Source organism: Suricata suricatta, chromosome 3 (assembly GCF_006229205.1).
Source record: "Suricata suricatta isolate VVHF042 chromosome 3, meerkat_22Aug2017_6uvM2_HiC, whole genome shotgun sequence".
In the NCBI taxonomy this organism is placed as follows: Eukaryota; Metazoa; Chordata; class Mammalia; order Carnivora; family Herpestidae; genus Suricata; species Suricata suricatta.
In genome coordinates, this window is record NC_043702.1 from 117,266,613 (window position 1) to 117,284,332 (window position 17,720).

A 17,720-nucleotide genomic window follows, 5' to 3' on the forward strand; every position below is an offset into this window, starting at 1 on the left:
GGAAGCGCTAAGGCTTGATGGTTGAGGACCAACAACAAGGTGGGGCTGTGGGGTCAAGGACAGGCCATCCCAGAATGTACCCTTGTGGCAGAGGCCCCCAGACCCTTCTTCTTCCAGGGGAAACAAACTTCCCACGTGAAAAATGCCCTTCATGCTGTAACAAGTGAAAAGACACCCTTATCATCAGAGACGGGGCCTTGAGCGCCAAGAAAGCTACAGAAACAAACCTGCTGACTTCTTTACTCCCATCTGACCTCAGACCAAACTCCGCAGAGAATTCCTTACGAGTTAAAGGTCATAAACACCCGTTTTCCTTAACCTGTCAGTGCCTCACAGACCTCTTGTCTCTTCGTCTAGAATGTACACAAGCTGCCTGACTTGGTCATCTCTCGGGTCCCAGTTTCATTACTGGGCCTCTGTGCGTGGGTGTGCAGCTTTGGGCCTTTCCTTTGTTGGTCTGTGTAAATTGAATTTTTTAAAATACTTATTTAACTTTTAGGGTGAAAGGGAGACAGCATGAGTGAGAGACGGGCAGAGAGAGAGGGAGACAGGCTCCAGGCTCTGGGGAGGAGGAATTCTCCCTCCCCATAGGGACCCTGACACTGGGCGGGGGGGCCCTGCTGCTGGGGGGGCTGGTGACCCTGAAGCCCTCTCTAGCCAAAGGCTGCATGGCCTGAGGGCTTGCTGGCAGGTGGCCTGACCCAGCCTGGAAGTTCATTTCCAATGTCATCGTCATCGGGTGCTGGTTTTTTCTTAGCTTGCAAATCAGCTCCGGCCTTGTTCTTGAGGCTGTTGTCATGAGGGGCGGCTGCATTTTGAAGGAACTCTCTCTCTGCCTGTTGGTTCTCACTTCCTACATTTCCCAGAGAGGAGGAGGGAGCCTGGGATTTGGGAACTGCATTTTACCACCTGTGAGTATTTATTCAGATTCAAGATCTGACCCTTGGGGTACCCAGCTGGCTCAGTCAGTGGAGCTAACGACTCCCTGGATCTCTGGGTGGTGAGTTCAAGCCCCACAATGGGTGTGGAAAGAAAGGAAAAAAGGAAGGAAGGAAAGAAGGAAGGAAGGAAGAACTTAGCCACTTGCACCAAACGCTTTAGGAGTGGGGTCACCAGGCACCCATTCTATGGAGTGACCCTACATTTGGGATTTGGGTTTGTATTCACCGGTATTGTCCCCTCCCCTATCGATTCTTTGCAAGTCTGGGCATGCTGCCCCACAGCCAGGCACCACTGCCCGCCTCGGAGGACACGGGGGACACGGTGTTTGTGTCCACCTCGTAGGTTTACGGGGAACAGCGGAGGCTGTTAATTTGCTTACACTCGGACTTCCGATTTCCACAGGGCTCACCGGATTTCTTCGGGCTCCTGGGAGGAGGCCTGTTCTCCTGGCGGCCAGCTCAGCCCCTCAGCTCCTCTCTGGCCCATGCTCCAGGTCCTCTGCACGACGCAGGTCCCAGGACCACCAGCCGGCCGCCCACCAGCCTCCAGGCCTCTGCACGCAGGGCTCTCTGTACAGAAGACCTTCGCTGTTCTGAGGGACTCAGATTTATTTCAGATGCGCACAGTGGTCACTGCCCCCCGGCCCTGGACAAGCGACAGGCTTTAAAACCGGAAAAAACAGTGTTCTTTCTGTATACAGAGCCTCTCACACGATCCTGCCTTTCTGGATCCAGCAGAAGCCCTTCTCTCTCTGACCACACAGCCCCTGGAACATCAACACACATGCTGGGGCCTCACCCTCTGGAACCTTCCTGCAGTGAGTCACCCAATCCTGGACAGTGGGTGAGTCAGAGCGGCTGGGGTCACCCAGAGAGGGTGGGGCCCCGGCTCTGTGGGCCAGCCTGTGTGTGTGTGTGTGTGTGTGTGTGTGTGTGAGTGTGAGAGAGAGAGAGAGAGAGACACGGAGAGATGGAGACCACGTGTGTGTCAGAGACAGAGCCACGGAGAGACAGATGACATTGTTTCCCCCAAGTGAAAAGAGAATAAATCACATGGACTGTAGCATGTCCGCGGCCCTGGACGTGTGACGGTGGGTGGCCCAGCCTGTGGGTCCTGGGAGGGACCGTCCCAAGCTTGCCGTTCGTTTGCACACTGAATCTTCAGAACAGGTCCATGGAGACCTTACTGCCTCACTGCCCAGGAGAGAAAACGAGGCCCAGCAGACGGGAAGCCTGGCTCTGAGCCCTCACCCTCGTCCCGTCCGGTCCCTCCTCGGCCTCGGAGGCCCAGGCGGATGGCAGGGGTGGCTTTCTCACTTGGTGGGGGCCGAGGCAAAGCCGGTCCTCCTCCCTGTCTGCGGCCTGTGCTCGGAGCCCAGAGCAGATAGGGGAGCATCTGAAAGCCATGCTGTCACCAGATGGTTTTGTTCTAGATGCTTCTCCCTTCTGGAGCCGTCACAAGGCTTGTTTTTTCCTCACGACTGCTGCGCTGGCTGGCTCCTGGACACCCCCGGGTTGGGGGGACCCAGCGCAATTCCTGGGGCTGAAGAGCAGAGGTGCTGAGGGCAGAGGTCTCCGGAAAGAAAGCCCCAGAAAGCCCTGGCCCCTGCAGGCCCTTGTTGGAGCTCAGGGCATTCTGTCCCCTTTGCCAAGAGACTAGACGGAATCACAGAGGCTGCAGCTTGTCCTGCACACGTTTCAATATTGTCTGCCTCTTTCCACCTGGGCTCAGACAATCTTTTCTTGCTGCTTCTACGCGGTTTCCCCTTCTAGGCCCAGGGCTCAGCCCCCGGGATCCTGTCATAGCTGAGATCCCACTTGCCTGTGGCGTAGACCCCAGAGACTCTGGCTCCTCCCCCACTCCGTGGGGTCCCCTTCAGTCCTTTGTTGATGCTACCAGTCAGCGGCAACAACAGGAACTCCAGGGTGAATCTGGGGCAAGGGTCTTGCCCTTCCTGTGTCTCAGTTTTCCTTTCTGTAAAATGGGATTGTGACATCAGTGCATCAACAGAGTGCCCTGTGGTTGTGATGGGAGGAGACTTATAAACTCATCCTGGGCTGTTGACAAACACCAGCTGAGGCTTCGGGGCTTCCCTTCTGCACCACAAGGCCCCAGATGCGCTATAATGACAGAGGCCTTCACGTCTTGAGGCCCGGATGATGAAATCCTAGCATTGCTGGAACTTGAGAGTCTCCTGGTTCAGTTTTTACCAAACTTTATTCAGCGGATTTAAGTTCCACATGCTGTTGGTGGATGTTCTGTGGTGTGTGTGCAGGCGTGAGTGGTGTTAGCATTTAGTAAATTTGGGACACACTTCATAGTATGTTCCCTCTTAATGAATCATAATGTGTATTATTATTTTAAAGGCCCTGACAAGTCCTGGGATGGCACCTGGGTGGCTCAGTTGGTTAAGCATCCAACTTTGGCTTAGGTCATGATCTCGCAGTCTGTGGATTTGAGCCCCACATTGGGCTCTGTGCTGACAGCTGGGAGCCTGACGCCTGCTTTGGATTCTGTGTCTCCCTCTCTCTGGCCATCCCCTGCTCATGCTCTGTCTCTCTCTTGAAAAATAATAAATATTTTTTAAAAAGGCTCTGACAAGTCCTGCAGCAAAGACTTCTATTTAACTGAGTCTGTCAATTTGGGTCTTCCAGGAAGCAAATGCCAAAGTGAGAAGGCAAGAGATTTACTGGGGGTCCTGCCTGAAGAAGATAAAGGGGGAGAGGATGAGGTAGGCGAATCTTCAGACCACAGTGCAAGTCAGTCTGAAGCCTGTGAAGACAGAAGGAAAGACCGTGGGATAGGAAGACCTCGGCCTGCCCTGCCGCCCTGAGAAGCTCTCAGCCAACCCCGTGGGGACTCCCCTAGCGGCGCTGGCCCATTAGTGGTCTGCAGGGGGTAGACGAGGCGGGTCCAGGGCTTCTGTGTCTGGGCTGGAGAAGCTGCAGAGCGTGTCTGCACATATTTACTCTTTTCTTGCCGTGTAGTGAAGGTGAGATATAGCTCACACGCTCCATTGTATTAGCTTCAGTGTGCAGCATAATGATCTGATATTTGTATGACTTGCCAAACGATCGCCACAGTCGGTGAGTGTGGCTAACAGCCATCACCGCACTGAAGTACAGAAAACTCTCTCTTGGGATAAGAGTTTTTGAGATCCACTCTCTCAGCTGCTCGCGAATATGCCGTGCAGAGTCCGCTGCTGTTCCTGCGCTGTGTGCAGTATTCTGGGACTCGCTCTTTCTATAACTGCAAGCCCGTGCCTTGACCCCTTCACCCACTTTGCTCCCCACCTGCCCCTCACCTTTGGTGACCCCCGATCTCTTCTCTGTATCTGTGAGTTTTGATTCCACATGTGAATGAGATCAGACAGTATTTGTCTTTCTCTGTCTGACTTCCCTCACTTGGTGTAATGCCTTCTGAGTCCATCCACGTTGCTGGGAATGGCAAGATTTTATCCTTTTTAGTGGCTGAATAGTATTCCATTGCATGTATGTGACCCGTCGATCTATCAATCATGGCCAAGTCAGGAATCCTGTGGTCTGCCCCATCCCTGCTCATTGCCAGCACCTTCATCAGTGCCTCCGGAAGGTGTGAAAAAGAAGCTCACTGGGTTTCAGTTAGCGCATGGGTTAAGCGGTCTAGTACATTTGTGGGTTTGTCTGCTAGGGTGTGAGGCTGAGCAAGAGGGCTCGCTCACACTCACACACACCCCACCTGTCATCCATTCACCTGTTGGCGGCCACCTCTGCATCCTGGCTTTGTAAAGCATGCAGCTGCGAACTCGGGGTTATCGTTTTCCCTTTTCCCCCAGGCAAACCCTCGCAACAACTCTATGACATAGGTCTTGTTACGTTTTCTACATTTGCAAATGAGGAAACTGAGGCACTGAGGGGTTCAGTGCCTTCCCTGGGGGGCACCTGGCCAGTGCTGAGTGGTCATCAGAATGTGGGCTGTGTGGTTGGCTGGTTCAGTGGGGCTCTCATCCTCCACACAACGCAAGCCGCAGCAGCCACGGTCAGCCACGGGGTCCTTGACCCCACCTCCAGCGCAGGTCAGCCACGGGGTCCCCAACCCCACCTCCAGCATGAGCTTCTCGCCGCCCTTCCCCAGCCCGGCTGAGCCTTCATCCTGTGTACATGGTTGGCGCTTCCTGCCTCCAGCTTTCCATCGCGGGGCGTATACACACAGCCAGTGCTCACACAGAGAAATCGGGTACTTCCCCTGGCTGAGGCCTCTGTCTCCTCTGGGAGCTAGGCCCTCCCTTCTTCTCTCCCTCTCTCTCTCTCTGTCTCTCCCTCCTTACACACACAGCTTTATTTTTTAGAATATCAATGTGGGTGCCCAAGTCAGCCTCCATATGATTTATGATTTAGTCTCCATGGGGTTTAAAGCCTGGAAAGTTGTTTCTTTGCATCAGTCCCTTGCACGGATCAGCTCAGCGGCAGAACCCAGCCCAGGCCGTCTCTGCCAGAGTGTGGGGCATTGAGGTTCTTCCTTGGCCCAGAGCTCTGCCCAGCAGTTTCCGGAAGAGAGCAGGAGACCTGCCAGGGGCCAAGTAAGGGAATATTACAAAAGGGGCCTCCCCTCTGAGTCTGGGTGTGAGTCACTTCTGAGCAATGTGGCCACACAGCGTGTGACTCAGAGATTCTTCAACTATTAACAAAGGTGGAGGAGGAAGGCTGGGCCATCTCCTTGTGTAAGCCCTGTGGATGGGGAGCCTAGGCCAGGGCAGAAGGTCCGGCAGCCGCAGGGGAGCACTCGGGGCTGGGCGGGGGCCTGGATGCACAGAGCGGCTACGCCCAGCCTCTGTGCCTCTGACCCAGCTGGGGACGCCTCTGCCTCCTGACTCACACTCAGAGGGGAGTGTCTGTGAGGGATTTCCTTCTACCCGAGCAGTCTAGAGACTGCTCCCGAATGCAAATCACAGTGAGACCTGAGTGCTCCCTGAGCAAGACAGGAGTGCTCTCTGAGACAGGAATGCTCCCTGAGCAAGGCAGGAGTGCTCCCTGAGACAGGAGTCTTCCCTGAGCAAGACAGGAGTGCTCCCTAAGACAGGAATGCTCCCTGAGCAAGGCAGGAGTGCTCCCAATGCAAATTCCGTGCCGTGGATTTGACTATAAATCCAAAAGCACAATAAGGAACAATGAGAGCTCTCCCCTCAGCACTTTTTACACTTCCCCACTTCCGCTGCCACAGTTTCTGTGAGTCTGAGTCCCTGCTAGCTGGGACGTGCCCCAACTGCACGGTCTTTCTTCCTGGCGTCCTGGTCCTGGCTAGTGCCTAACTGGCCATGGGCTGATCCGCATCCCTGAGGCAGAGCCCGCTGGTGTATTCAGGGTCTGTATCCTTGGCCCTGGGGTCAGGGAGGTCAGCTTGGGGCCCCCTTGGTGAAGGGCCTCCCAATTGAGAGCTCAAGAAGCTCTGATTGAATTTCTCAGGGATTGTGTCCGGCTTCTGTGTTAAGGGTGGGGTGGGGTGTGCACCCTCCTGATCAGAGAGCCAGAAGATCTGTCCCTGGGGTGGGGCATCCTGTGCTCAGAGACAAAGGTGAGGGGTCTGGGTGGAGACTCCCCCACCTGGCAGGAATGCTGCACTGAAGGCCCCTTCCGGGAAGCAGAGCTCTGGGCCGGGATTGTGGCCGCCCCGCCCTGCTTCCCTGGGTCCTGCTGGAATAGGACTGATGGAAGACAGTTGTCCCCGCGGATTCCCCCAGCTGTTCTCACCTCGGAGCGCAGGCTACTGGGGCGCCCGGAGACAGAGACGCCCCCTCCACCCTTTTGGAGAGCGGGATGGTTGGTTTGAGTCTCGGAGAGTTCTAAGCCCCCCCCTGCCCCCCCCCCCGCCCCGCATTTCCCCAAACAACAAACTTGACTTGAGCCTGGGTGTCGCTTCACACCCAGGAGCTGCTCTCCGAGGCGGGACCACCTGGCCCCGGCGTCTTGGGCGCTTCGCCGGCTCCACCCCGAGGCCAAGCAGGGCATTGTGGAAAGGCTTTGGGTTCTCTTCAGTGTCAGTGACTAAATGGAGGGGGGTGTGCCGAGGGGGGTCTCAGACAGCCACAGCGCCAGATTGCAGAGCCCTCTGTGAGCCCTGACCCTCCCTCCCCTTTATCTCTTCTAATCTGTCTGTCTGTCTTCCTGTCTATCTATGCCTGTCTATGTCTGTCTATCTAGATATCTATTACCTTCTATCTATCTATCTATCTATCTATCTATCTATCTATCTATCTATCTATGTCTGTGTCTATCTATCTAGTTATCTGTCTCTATCAATCTATTTATTTATCTTCTATTACCTATCTATATCAATCTATCATCTATTTATCTATCCTCTATCTACCTATCATCCACCTGTCTCCTTCTCTCTCCCATCTATCCGACCATCACCTACCATGTGCTTACTGATGGATCCGTTGATCTGTCCATCCATCCACCTGTCTGTGTAATTTGTGGTCAGGTTTGGCTCTGGGCTTCAGCTGTGAACAAGACTCAGGACTGGGCTCACAGAGGATTTAGGCAAGTAAATCGGGACCATGATTAACCCTGATCATTGCTGGGTGGGAAGTGCATATTGAGGACCTCACGCAGACTTAGGGAGACGTGGAAGGTTCCAGTGAGGAAGCCATAGCCAAGTGGAGGCCCAGAGATGGCTCAGCTCCTGGCGGGAGAGGCCGCCGAGGGGAGCGGGAGCTGTCTGCACAAGTCCAGACAGCTACAACAGGGCTTCAGCCAATGCTTTTAACTTGAGTGTGGTGATCGGGTTTGGGGCAGGAGGCTGGGAGTCCCCCGCCCCATGGCGGACACATGTCTGTGCTGCCAGCTGATGGTCTCACCCGAGGATTTTTGTTTTTAAATGACTATTTAGGGCACCTGGGTGACTCAGTTGGTTGAGCGTCTGACTTTGGCTCAGGTCATTGATCTTGCAGTTTGTGGGTTTGAGCCCCATGCTGGGCTTTGTGCTGACAGCTCAGAGCCTGGAGCCTGCTTCAGATTCTGTATCATCCTCTTTCTTTCCCTCTGCCCCTCTCCTGCTCATGCTCTGTCTCTCTCTCAAAAATAAATGAATATTAAATGACTGTTTAATTCATTCATTCATAAGTAATCTCTATGCTCAACGTGGGGCTTGAACTCACAGCTCCAAGATCAAGAGTCACATGCTCCACCGAATAGCCAGCCAGACACCCTGGATTTTCTTCTTCTTTAGGGAAAGGTAGTTTTGTTTGACCTGTTATTCACTGTTGAATAGGGCTCAGACCCTTTAAAGTTATATGGAGGTAACATGGAGGTTTTTGTCCAGTGCTGATGCAAATAATTTCCTTCAGGTAAAAAGTACAAGAACAAAGTCCCCAAACCAAAGATTGCCATTTCCCTGTCCTGTATGACATTAACCAGTTTTGTGTACAACTCAGAAGTCCTGTTTTAACACTCTTTATTCAGTGCCTAGAATATATAACCTAGTAATAATATTTAATTTAAGCAGTGTTACCATACTTTACTAATTATGTTCTCTCATAATTAGGTAAATAAATTGTAAAAAAATTAGGTAAATAAATGCATGCTTGCTTTATATTTATAAAAGTGAATAAATGAAATAAAACTTCAGCTTCTAAAAAGTTGTACTTTTGTCACATACGTTCATGTTGACCTTCAATTCCAAATGACAAAGTCCAAGACCATGTGACTTGTTTGAAAGTTCCTTCTTTCTGGGTCACCTGTGTGGCTCAGTTGAGTGTCTAACTTCGGCTCTGGACATGGTCTCACAGTTCGTGGGGTCGAGCCCTCCGTCGGGCTCTGTGCTGACAGCTCGGAGCCTGGAGCCTGTTTGAGATTCTGTGTCTCCCTCTCCCTCTGCTCCGCCCCTGCTCACTCTGTCTCTCTCTGACTCAAAAATAAATACATATTTTAAAAAATAAATTAAAAAAAATTCCCTCTTTCTGTATTTGCAATGCTCTTCTCCGACGATGAGAACCCTGGTTTCTGTCATTCTTAGTGAATCTCCCCATTTCTTTCTCTAGGGATGCCCAGAAAGAACTTTGAAATTGCTGACCCATGCTACCGTGCAAACCCAAACTAGTAGCCAGTGTTCAATATTTGTTCATGGTTCTTGAGGGATTACTGAGGACACAGGTCGGAACACAGCAGGCCAAGTCTCTCGGATTAGTTCTTACCCCCACCGTCTGTACAGCCTGCGTCTGAAGCCTGCAGATATCAGGACGGATGTCAGGACAACGTGCGACGCTCTGTCACACACAGCCAGAGTGCCATCAACTGTGGGACTCCGTCTGCAGGAAATATGAGTGTTACTCTGCATCAGGTGTCCCTCTAAATAGATATATCAAAGATGCATGGGGCAGAGTGTAAAATAAGTTGTGGTTTGATGGTGTGTTCAATTTCCTGGAGACTTTGATTTTTACCTGTCTTTACAGTCCACATGGAAAATGACAGTGTCGCTTTCCGACTCCTTGTTGAGCAAAGATGTCGAAGCAAGGATATGGTGGGTCCTCCGGTGCGAAGTTCCGGATTTCCCTGGGTCTTCTGGTCGGAGCCGTGATCAACTGTGCCGACAACATGGGAGCCAAAAATCTGTGTATCATCTCTGTGAAGGGGATCAAAGGAAGACTAAACAGACTTCCTGCTGCTGGCGTGGGTGACATGGTGATGGCCACAGTGAAGAAAGGCAAACCAGAGATCAGAAAGAAGGTACATCCAGCTGTGGTAATTCGACAACGAAAGTCATACTGGAGAAAAGATGGTGGGTTTCTCTACTTTGAAGTTAACAAAGGGGTCATAGTAAACAATAAAGGTGAAATGAAGGGTTCTGCTATCACAGGACCAGTTGCAAAGGAGTGTGCAGATTTGTGGCCCAGGATTGCATCCAATGCTGGCAGCATCGCACGATTCTTTGGTTTATCCATTTAAAAAAAGAAGTAAAAATTACTTGGTCCCAATGTTTGCCTTCCTATTCTTCTCTACACGTTACTCTTCATGATACCACTGAATCCTGGCTTCCTTTTGTAAAATGAAATTACTCAGTCCAACCTTTCTGGGGACATGTGTAAAATAAAGGTATAAACAGTTCTTGGGAAAAAAAAAGAAAGTGATCGTGTTGGCCCATTTTAATTAACTGCAGATATTTTTCTCTTGTTTGTTGCTCTGTGAACTTGATATCCCTGCCGAGGGCCACCAGTCTTGAGAAGTGGCTCCAGTCTCTTGGGCCGGGCCGTTCAGAGCCGGTTTTAAACAAGGATGTTCCTGATTGTTCAGTTTTATAGGTAGTGTTAGCAAACTTCTGGTGGTGAGGGAGTTCTTTCAATGACTTATATAAATGACATCTTCATTTTTAGTTTTTAATAGCTGGGCTGTGTCTTACGCTCATGTTAGCATCAGGAACAAGACTCTAACAAAGACAAACTCTGGGCAAAATCTGGAGTTTCTTTTCAGGCCTCTGGCCCCCAGCCCTCTCCCCTGCTGTTTTCCGTGCAAACAGTGGCCCTCCGGTCTCTTCGAACACAGTGAAAAACTCTCATAAAAGCACCTGAGATTCATTCACGTTAAGGAGTGAATAACAGATAACAGCTCACAGTGTCTCCTCTGGTGCACCCCTCGGGGATGGCCACTCAAGGGGCAGGAGGTGGTCCTCACGGCCAGCTCGCCACAAGTGGGGCTCACTGTGGAATGCAAGTGTGGCCGCGTTCTTCAAAACCCAGGGAAAAAGTGCCGTTAAAATACAGTAAAATGTTGCTTCTTCAGCGTAATTCATTCAGGAAACATGCTTGTAATCCAAAGCACTCGTGTCAAAGTAGATTTCAGTTGGCTCAGTAGTAATCATGTGATGCTTGGCATCACGTATGACTCATATGGCAAGATGTCGCTGGTTTATCGAGTTGAAGTTTATTAGAAATGTTCGTTCCTCTTGTGGAACACTCGAAGAACAAGTTACTCGCAATCCAAGGTTTCACCATATAAAGCTTTTTCTTTTAAAAATGTATCTTATGTATAAAAGGTAGTAATAGCGACACAAGGGGACAAATAAACTTACAACTTCAAAAATAGGCTATTTTTGGTGTCATAATTTTCTATAATACAATGAATAATTGTACTCTATTAACTTGCTATTTTTTGGTAATGTTTATTTATTTTTGAGAGAGAGAGAAAATGTGAGCAGGGGAGGCACAGAAGGAGAGGGAGACACAGGATCCGAAGCAGGCTCTAGGCTCTGAGCTGTCAGCACCGAGCCCAACAAAGGGCTAGAACCCACAAGCTTCAAGATCATGACCTGAGCCGAAGTCCGACTCTTAACCGACTGAGCCACCCAGGTCCCTTTAATTGGGCATCTTGATTGATCAAAAGATTTTTATGGCTCACTTTGCTGAAAATTCACTTTTTGAATTTTCTTCAGAACTGAAATCAACATGGAAAGTTACATTTTCTGGACGGTGAGCCAAGAGCGGCATGGGACCCTCTGAGCGCATGCGCACGGGGCTGGGCTGCCCATGCTGTTGCAGGCTGCGTTCTCCAGAAGTCCACGCTGAGCTGGAGTTCCGCGTGCACGGTATTTACTGAGAACAGCTCTGTGGGTGGAAGGGAACAGACGGTCTTGGTCAGAGGGAGAAGTCAAATGCAACACTGTTGTGAAGGAGATCGGCCAATCCCACGATGCCCCCCGGACCGCCCCACGCCCAGAAGCAATGTGAGGTTGAACCAGAACGTCTTTACAGGCGCATCCCTCCCAGACCCCAGGGGCGGGCTGTGCCTGTGCAGGGAGGGCGGTCACGACCAGGTTTCCTTCTGTGAGCCCCTCCGCGGTTCCCTCTAGTTGTAGAGTCACCTCGTGTGAGGACACACCCTTCCCAGGTGATCACATCCTTCGGAAGACAATGTGAGCAGACTGAATGCAGCTGTATACACATGACCAGAACCAGAACCCAGGACACAAGAGTGGGGGGCGCCCCACAGGCCCGGCCTGCGACCTCCTCATTTAATCATCTGCTGAGACCAGCATCCCACCGAGGCTGCATACCTTTGGCTCGTCCAACTCTCTCTCACCCCTTCTCTTATTGGCCGTTTTTCTTCTGTAAAGAAAAGCGCCTGGAGGGCTCAGTCGGTTAAGGGTCCACTTCAGCTCAGGTCATGATCTCATGGTTCATGGGTTCAAGCCCCTCCATGGGGTCTGTGCTGACAGCTCGGAGCCTGGAGCCTGCTTCCGATTCTGTGTCTCCCTCTCTCTGCCAGTTCCCCACTTGAACTCTGTTTCTCTCTTTCTCAAAAATAAATAAACATTAAAAAAAATTTTTAAGTGTTGCCCAATCAACTTTTTACCCTGAGGCACGTTCTTTCCCTTTATCAATTTTCAGAATGTGCTAGTCATGTAAAGATAAAAGTAGATGTAAATATTCCTTATCAGAAAATAGCTAGCGGCTGCCCTCTGTGAGCAAAACAGGAAGACGTGAATGGATTGCTGCGGAGACAATACTGGAGAAAGCACTGGTTTATGGAGTCCCCAAGGCTGTGGGGTGGCCCGGGCTCTGGGGGCAGCAGAGACCAGCAGCTGTGACAGCCACCGCCCCTTTACCGATTCCTTAACTGCTGAGCATTGTTACTCCAGCCCTTGTCTTGGCTAGAATGTCAGGGGGTGTGAGGCCACGTGCCGGTCATGGGTGCAGGAGTGGGGGCTGTGCCTGGTGTCCCCACTGTCCCTGGTGTCCCCTGTGTCCCTGGTGTCCCTGGTATTCCCAGTGTCCCCGTTTGTCCTCAGTGTCCCCATTGTCCCTGGTGTCCCCTGTGTCCCTGATGTCCCTGGTATCCCTGATGTCCCCATTTGTCCTCAGTGTCCCCATTGTACTTGGTGTCCCTGGTGTCCCCCGTGTCCCCGTTGTCCTCAGTGTCCCTAGTGTCCCCAGCCCCTGCTCCCTGCAGCTGGAAGAGAAGAGTCTCACCTCTGACCAGCAGCAGGAGCCCAGCAGCCGTGTGGGGACTCGAAGATGAGAGAACAGCCCCCCCAGTTCAACCCTTGTTTTCCATCAATTGTTTGTCTCTCTATTTATTTATTTGTTTGTTTGTTTGTCTCTTTAAATCATGTCAATATAGTGTCTTGGAAAAGCACGTGCGCTTTTAGGGAAGACGAGCCTGGGTTCAAATCCCTCGCCTGCTACATAGGACTGGGCAGTGCAGCCATGCTCTCACCTGTGATGCCTGGTTGGCACCGGCGGCTGTGGCACAAAGAGGAGATGACGTGAGTACAGGGCTCAGCCTGGGCTCCACTTGTGGCATGTGTGTGTGTGTGTGTGTATGTGTGTGTGTGTGTGTGTATGCACGCATTGCCGCCGGGTGGCCCCCACTGACCTGGTCCCGGGGGTGGGGTGGCAGGAACTCTGGTTCTGGTTACAGAAAATGTGGCAGGAAAATTGCACGTGATGGGCAGGGGGCGGGCGGCTGTCACTGTCAGTTCTGCCCGAGGCGCACCTGTGGGGCTGTAAGCGTGTCAGGCAGTGAGGGTCCTGGTGCTGCACCCGGGACAAGGGACATCATTTTCAAGGCAAGCTGAGGAGCCCTGAAATTCCTCAGGAAACAGAATCATTCGGAAAATGGAGGGATTTGGGAAGTGTGGGAGGCTGTTGATGAGATCTGGGCCAGAAGGGATAGAGAAAGGTGCCGAGGCTGTGGTGTGGGGTGCAGGGAAGGGAAGGGACCGCAGTGATGCTATCGAGGGATATTCGGGAGAAAGACCAGATGGGATGTGCATCCAAACAGACACCCCTCCTCTCCCATCTGAGGATCCTGGCAGGGTCCCCAGCTCATGCATGCCAGCCCTCTGCCTGCTGTGTGTGGTTTTGTGTTTACGGTCAGTGTTCAAAACTGGGATTCATTATAATCCTTGATTCCCAGCACATTCTCATCATCAGTCCATGCATGGCTGGCTTTAATGGCTGGCTTTAATTAATTTACTATTACTAGTGTGACAAACTGCTACAAACATGTCCACCACCCCACTCAAGACCATTACTTAAAACTTAACATCTCTCTCTGGTTTTCCCCTGCCAGCTCCCCTCTTCAAGATGGAAAAGACCACGTTTTTAATCTTTGTGTATATTTTTCCTTTTTTTGATGTGTTTTATTATTTATTTATTTATAAACATTTTATTGTTAAAAAGTCTCTATACCTTACATGGGACTTGAACTCACAACTCTGAGATCGAGTCCCACCCTCTACCATGCCCCTGGTGTGTGTTAATTCATATATTTGTATGTATGTGTTTTCCTCCCCACATCTGAAGTTGCCCCACTCCTCTAAAAATTAAAAATAGAACTACCCTATGACCCAGCAATTGCACTGCTAGGTATCTGTCCAAGAGATACAAGGGCACATGCACCCCAATGTTTATAGCAGTGCTATTGACAACAGCCAAAGTATGGAAAGAGCCCAAATGTCCATCGATGGATGAATGGATAGAGAAGATGTGGTGTATATATATATGTATATATATATATATATATATATATGTGTGTGTATATATATATGTATATACACACACACACACACACACACACACATATATATATATGTATATATATATATATATGGTGGAGTATTACTTGTCAATCAAAAAGAATGAAATCTTGCCATTTGCAACTATGTGGATGGAACTAGAGGGTATTATGCTAAGCGAAATTTGTCAGAGAAAGACAAATGTCTTATGATTTCACTCATGTGGAATTTAAGATACAAAATAGATGAACATAGAGGAAATAAGATAAAAACAGAGAAGGAGACAAACCATAAGACTCATAAATACAGAGAACAAACTGGGGGTTTGTAGTGGGGAGTTGGGTGGGAGGATGGGCTAAATAGGGGGTGGGCACTGAGGAGGGCACTTGTTGAAGGGCCCCTGGGGGGCTTAGTTGGTTGAGTATCTGACTTCAGTTCAGGTATGATCTCATGGTTCGTGGGTTTGAGCCTCACGCCGGGCTCTGTGCTGACAGCTAACTCAGAGCCTGGAGCCTGCTTTGGATTCTGTGTCTCCCTCTCTCTCTGCCCCTCCCACTCATACACTCTTTTTCTCTTTTTCCTCTCTCGGCTGATAGTTCAAGAAAGCATGTTGTTTCTGCTTCTGCATGTCACTAAGCACCCGAGGGTGCCGGTCCCATGAAGGTGTTGCTCTGACAGCCTGGAACAGCAGAGCCTCCAGCAGGGAACCACAGGGCCAGTGGCTGGCACCCCAGAGCCCGTGTGCTTGGAGGTGGTGAGGGGTTCCCAGGGGTCTGGGCTGAGCACGGACATCACGCCGCACGTGGCCCATCCCTCAGCCTGGTCAGCGACGCAGGACCTGTGGGTTGGGCAGGTTCTCTCTCAGGACCTGTGCCGAGGAGCACCAGAGGCGTTGCCTGCAGATCTGTGGTGGCCTTGTCTTCGACACGCCAGGAGACAGAGCTGGAGCTGGGGAGGCCGTGGTGGCCTGCAGGGAAGTCCCTGGCCGTGCTGGCAGAGACGATTAGGGCTCTGAGGAGGCCAGCCAGTAGCAGGGCAGAACTAGCTGGCTGCCAGGGCAAAGGCTTGCTCTTGGAGGGCAGGAGCAGCAGGGCCCACGTGCGCTGGTGCCGAGCTGGGGCTGTGTGTACCCTCGTTCATCAGAGTTCAGGGTCTGATCTCGGAAAGCCTCGCACCATCGAGGCCGAGACTCCCTGTCCTCAGACGTGCACAGCTTTCTACCTGGCCGGAGCCTGAGCCTGAGCCTGAGCCCAAGCAGTGGAATGTGGCCGAAGGAAGCTGTGATGGCTTTAAAATGTGCCCAGAAGGGTGCCTGAGTGGCTCAGTAGGTTGAGCATCTGGCTTCGGCTCAGGTCATGATCTCACGCTTCAAAGGTTTGAGCCCTGCATCGGGCTCTGTGCAGACAGCTCAGAGCCTGGAGCCTGCTTCAGGTTCTGTGTTTCCCTCCCTCTCTGACCCTATCCTGCTCACACGGTTTCTCTCTCTCTCAAAAATAAATAAAACATTAAAAAAATTTTTTTATGGGCCCAGACAGTTTCTGGCATTCCTCCCTTGAAGAAAAAAAAGGCTGTCTCCCTCCTCCTGAGAGCGGGCCGGGCCTTGTGGCTTCCTACCAGTGGGTAGGACACATCAAAGTGCTAACTTCAGAAGCCAGGTCTCGGGAGACCCTGCGATTTCCTCTCTGGTCTGGTGGATGGCCTGACCTGGAGAAAGGTGGCTGCCGTGTCCCAGGGACACTCAGGCAGCCTGTGGGGAGCCTGCAGAGTGAGTACTGGGGGTCTCCTGCCCACGGCCACGTGAGCATGCCATCCTGGAAGGGCCCCCCCTGCCCCAGCCAGGTCCTTGGTTGATGGCAGCCCCGGAGAAGCCAACCCTGACCTCCTCATGCACAGAAATCGCAATATGATAAATGTCTGTTGTCCCAGGCCACTGGGTTCCTGGTCATTTGTTGGCAGCAATAGCAAACATGCGCGCTGATTTGACTTATTTTCCCTGGTGATCAGTAACTCAGCTGGGTTCCTACTCCTCCTGGTGACCACACTACCTGTCTCCTGGGTCTCTCGCATGATGTCCTCCACTCCTATGTCCACGAGTAAACACCACAGCTACTGGAAGAGACCTTCCAGGGTCCCATGGTCCCATCTGCCCTCATGTGCATGCCTGCCCTCTCTTCTGTGAAGGGCGGACAGTGTGTGCTCCTGGGAAGACCGGCCTCCCCACCTCGGGCTCTAGGTCTGAACTCAGAGACACCCTGGTGCAGTTTTTCCTCCTCTGCGTTTCTAGAACGAGAGAGTGTTGACCTGTGTCCAGAGAGATGGGGGTGAGGAGTAACCACCGGTTTGGTGACATGAAGGTCACGAGGACCACTGGCCGATGGCCTCTGTGGATGTGACTGAGTGGTGGGAAGAGAGGACTCGGCTCGGTGAGGGTCCCCTCTCTCTGACGGAACTGTGTTCTGTTTTGTAAGGAGAGAGGGAGGGATGGGGGGCAGCAAAGGTTAGAAACAGGAGATGCTGAAGGAGAAGGTTCAGCAGAGAAGATGGACAATGTAGGGTGTCCATGGCCAGTGGCAGTGGGACCCAAGTGCGGGGAGCCTATGACAGAGACACAGTGACAACGCGAACCACCTCAGAGAACTTGCAAGCAGCCTCCAGATCACATGAGGCACTCAGTGCAGGATAGCGTGACGAACTTTACATGTACCCGACTCCTGTCTCCTGTCTCCTGTGGCCTCATCTCTGAACAGGCCAGGTTGGGGGTCCCCGCCGGGCCAACTCCCTGCTACTGCCCCACATGATTACCATCGGCTCTTGTCTGGTTTCCAGCAGCTGCCTCCTAACCCTGCCTTCCTCCTAGTCTCCCTGCTGCTGTGGCCGCTCTGGACATTGCATGTGCTACCCTCAGGTCCAGGATGCCTCCCCTTCACAGCCTGTTAGGACCCTCAGCGCCGTCCAAGTCTCCTGTTCTTCAGGGTCCAGCCTCCTGTCTCTGAGGGTCGCTCTGTCTCTCCTGTAGCACCCACGTTCCTCGTGGGCAGGAAGGGCATTTGTTTGTCCTTTAACCTGTCTGCCCTGTGGGTCTGTGGGGTGTGGCCTGGGCCAGGGCTCTCTCTCCAGCAGGCAGTGCAGGTCCTGTGTCATGGCAAGAGTGCGGACTAGAAGACCTGGGGTCATGTTTGCCACGGAGTGCCTGTGGGCTGGCACATACCGTCTCTGTGTAGACTTTCTGTGGGTCTCTGATCTGCCCCATCAGCAGGGGCCATGTCGACCTGGCCTTCTAATCCCTTGGT

General features: G+C 51.9%; 1 protein-coding gene across 2 annotated transcripts in view; it reads left to right on the top strand.

The window, feature by feature from the left end:
• LOC115286613 (60S ribosomal protein L23-like) overlaps nt 1-9,892 on the top strand; it is a 10,998-nt gene extending 1,106 nt beyond the window's left edge. Inside the window, exons 2-3 of one of the 2 annotated variants that reach the window (XR_003906166.1) lie at nt 1,345-1,785; nt 3,309-3,348. Coding sequence is in view for 1 of the 2 variants with exons in the window: in XM_029933049.1 (XP_029788909.1) it covers nt 9,420-9,863 (444 nt within the window). In the remaining variant the exon portion in view is untranslated. Of the gene's footprint in view, nt 1-1,344; nt 1,786-3,308; nt 3,349-8,959 lie in introns of those variants that run through there. The other variant, XM_029933049.1, reaches the window with a different exon arrangement.
• Nucleotides 9,893-17,720: the final 7,828 nt, after the last annotated feature.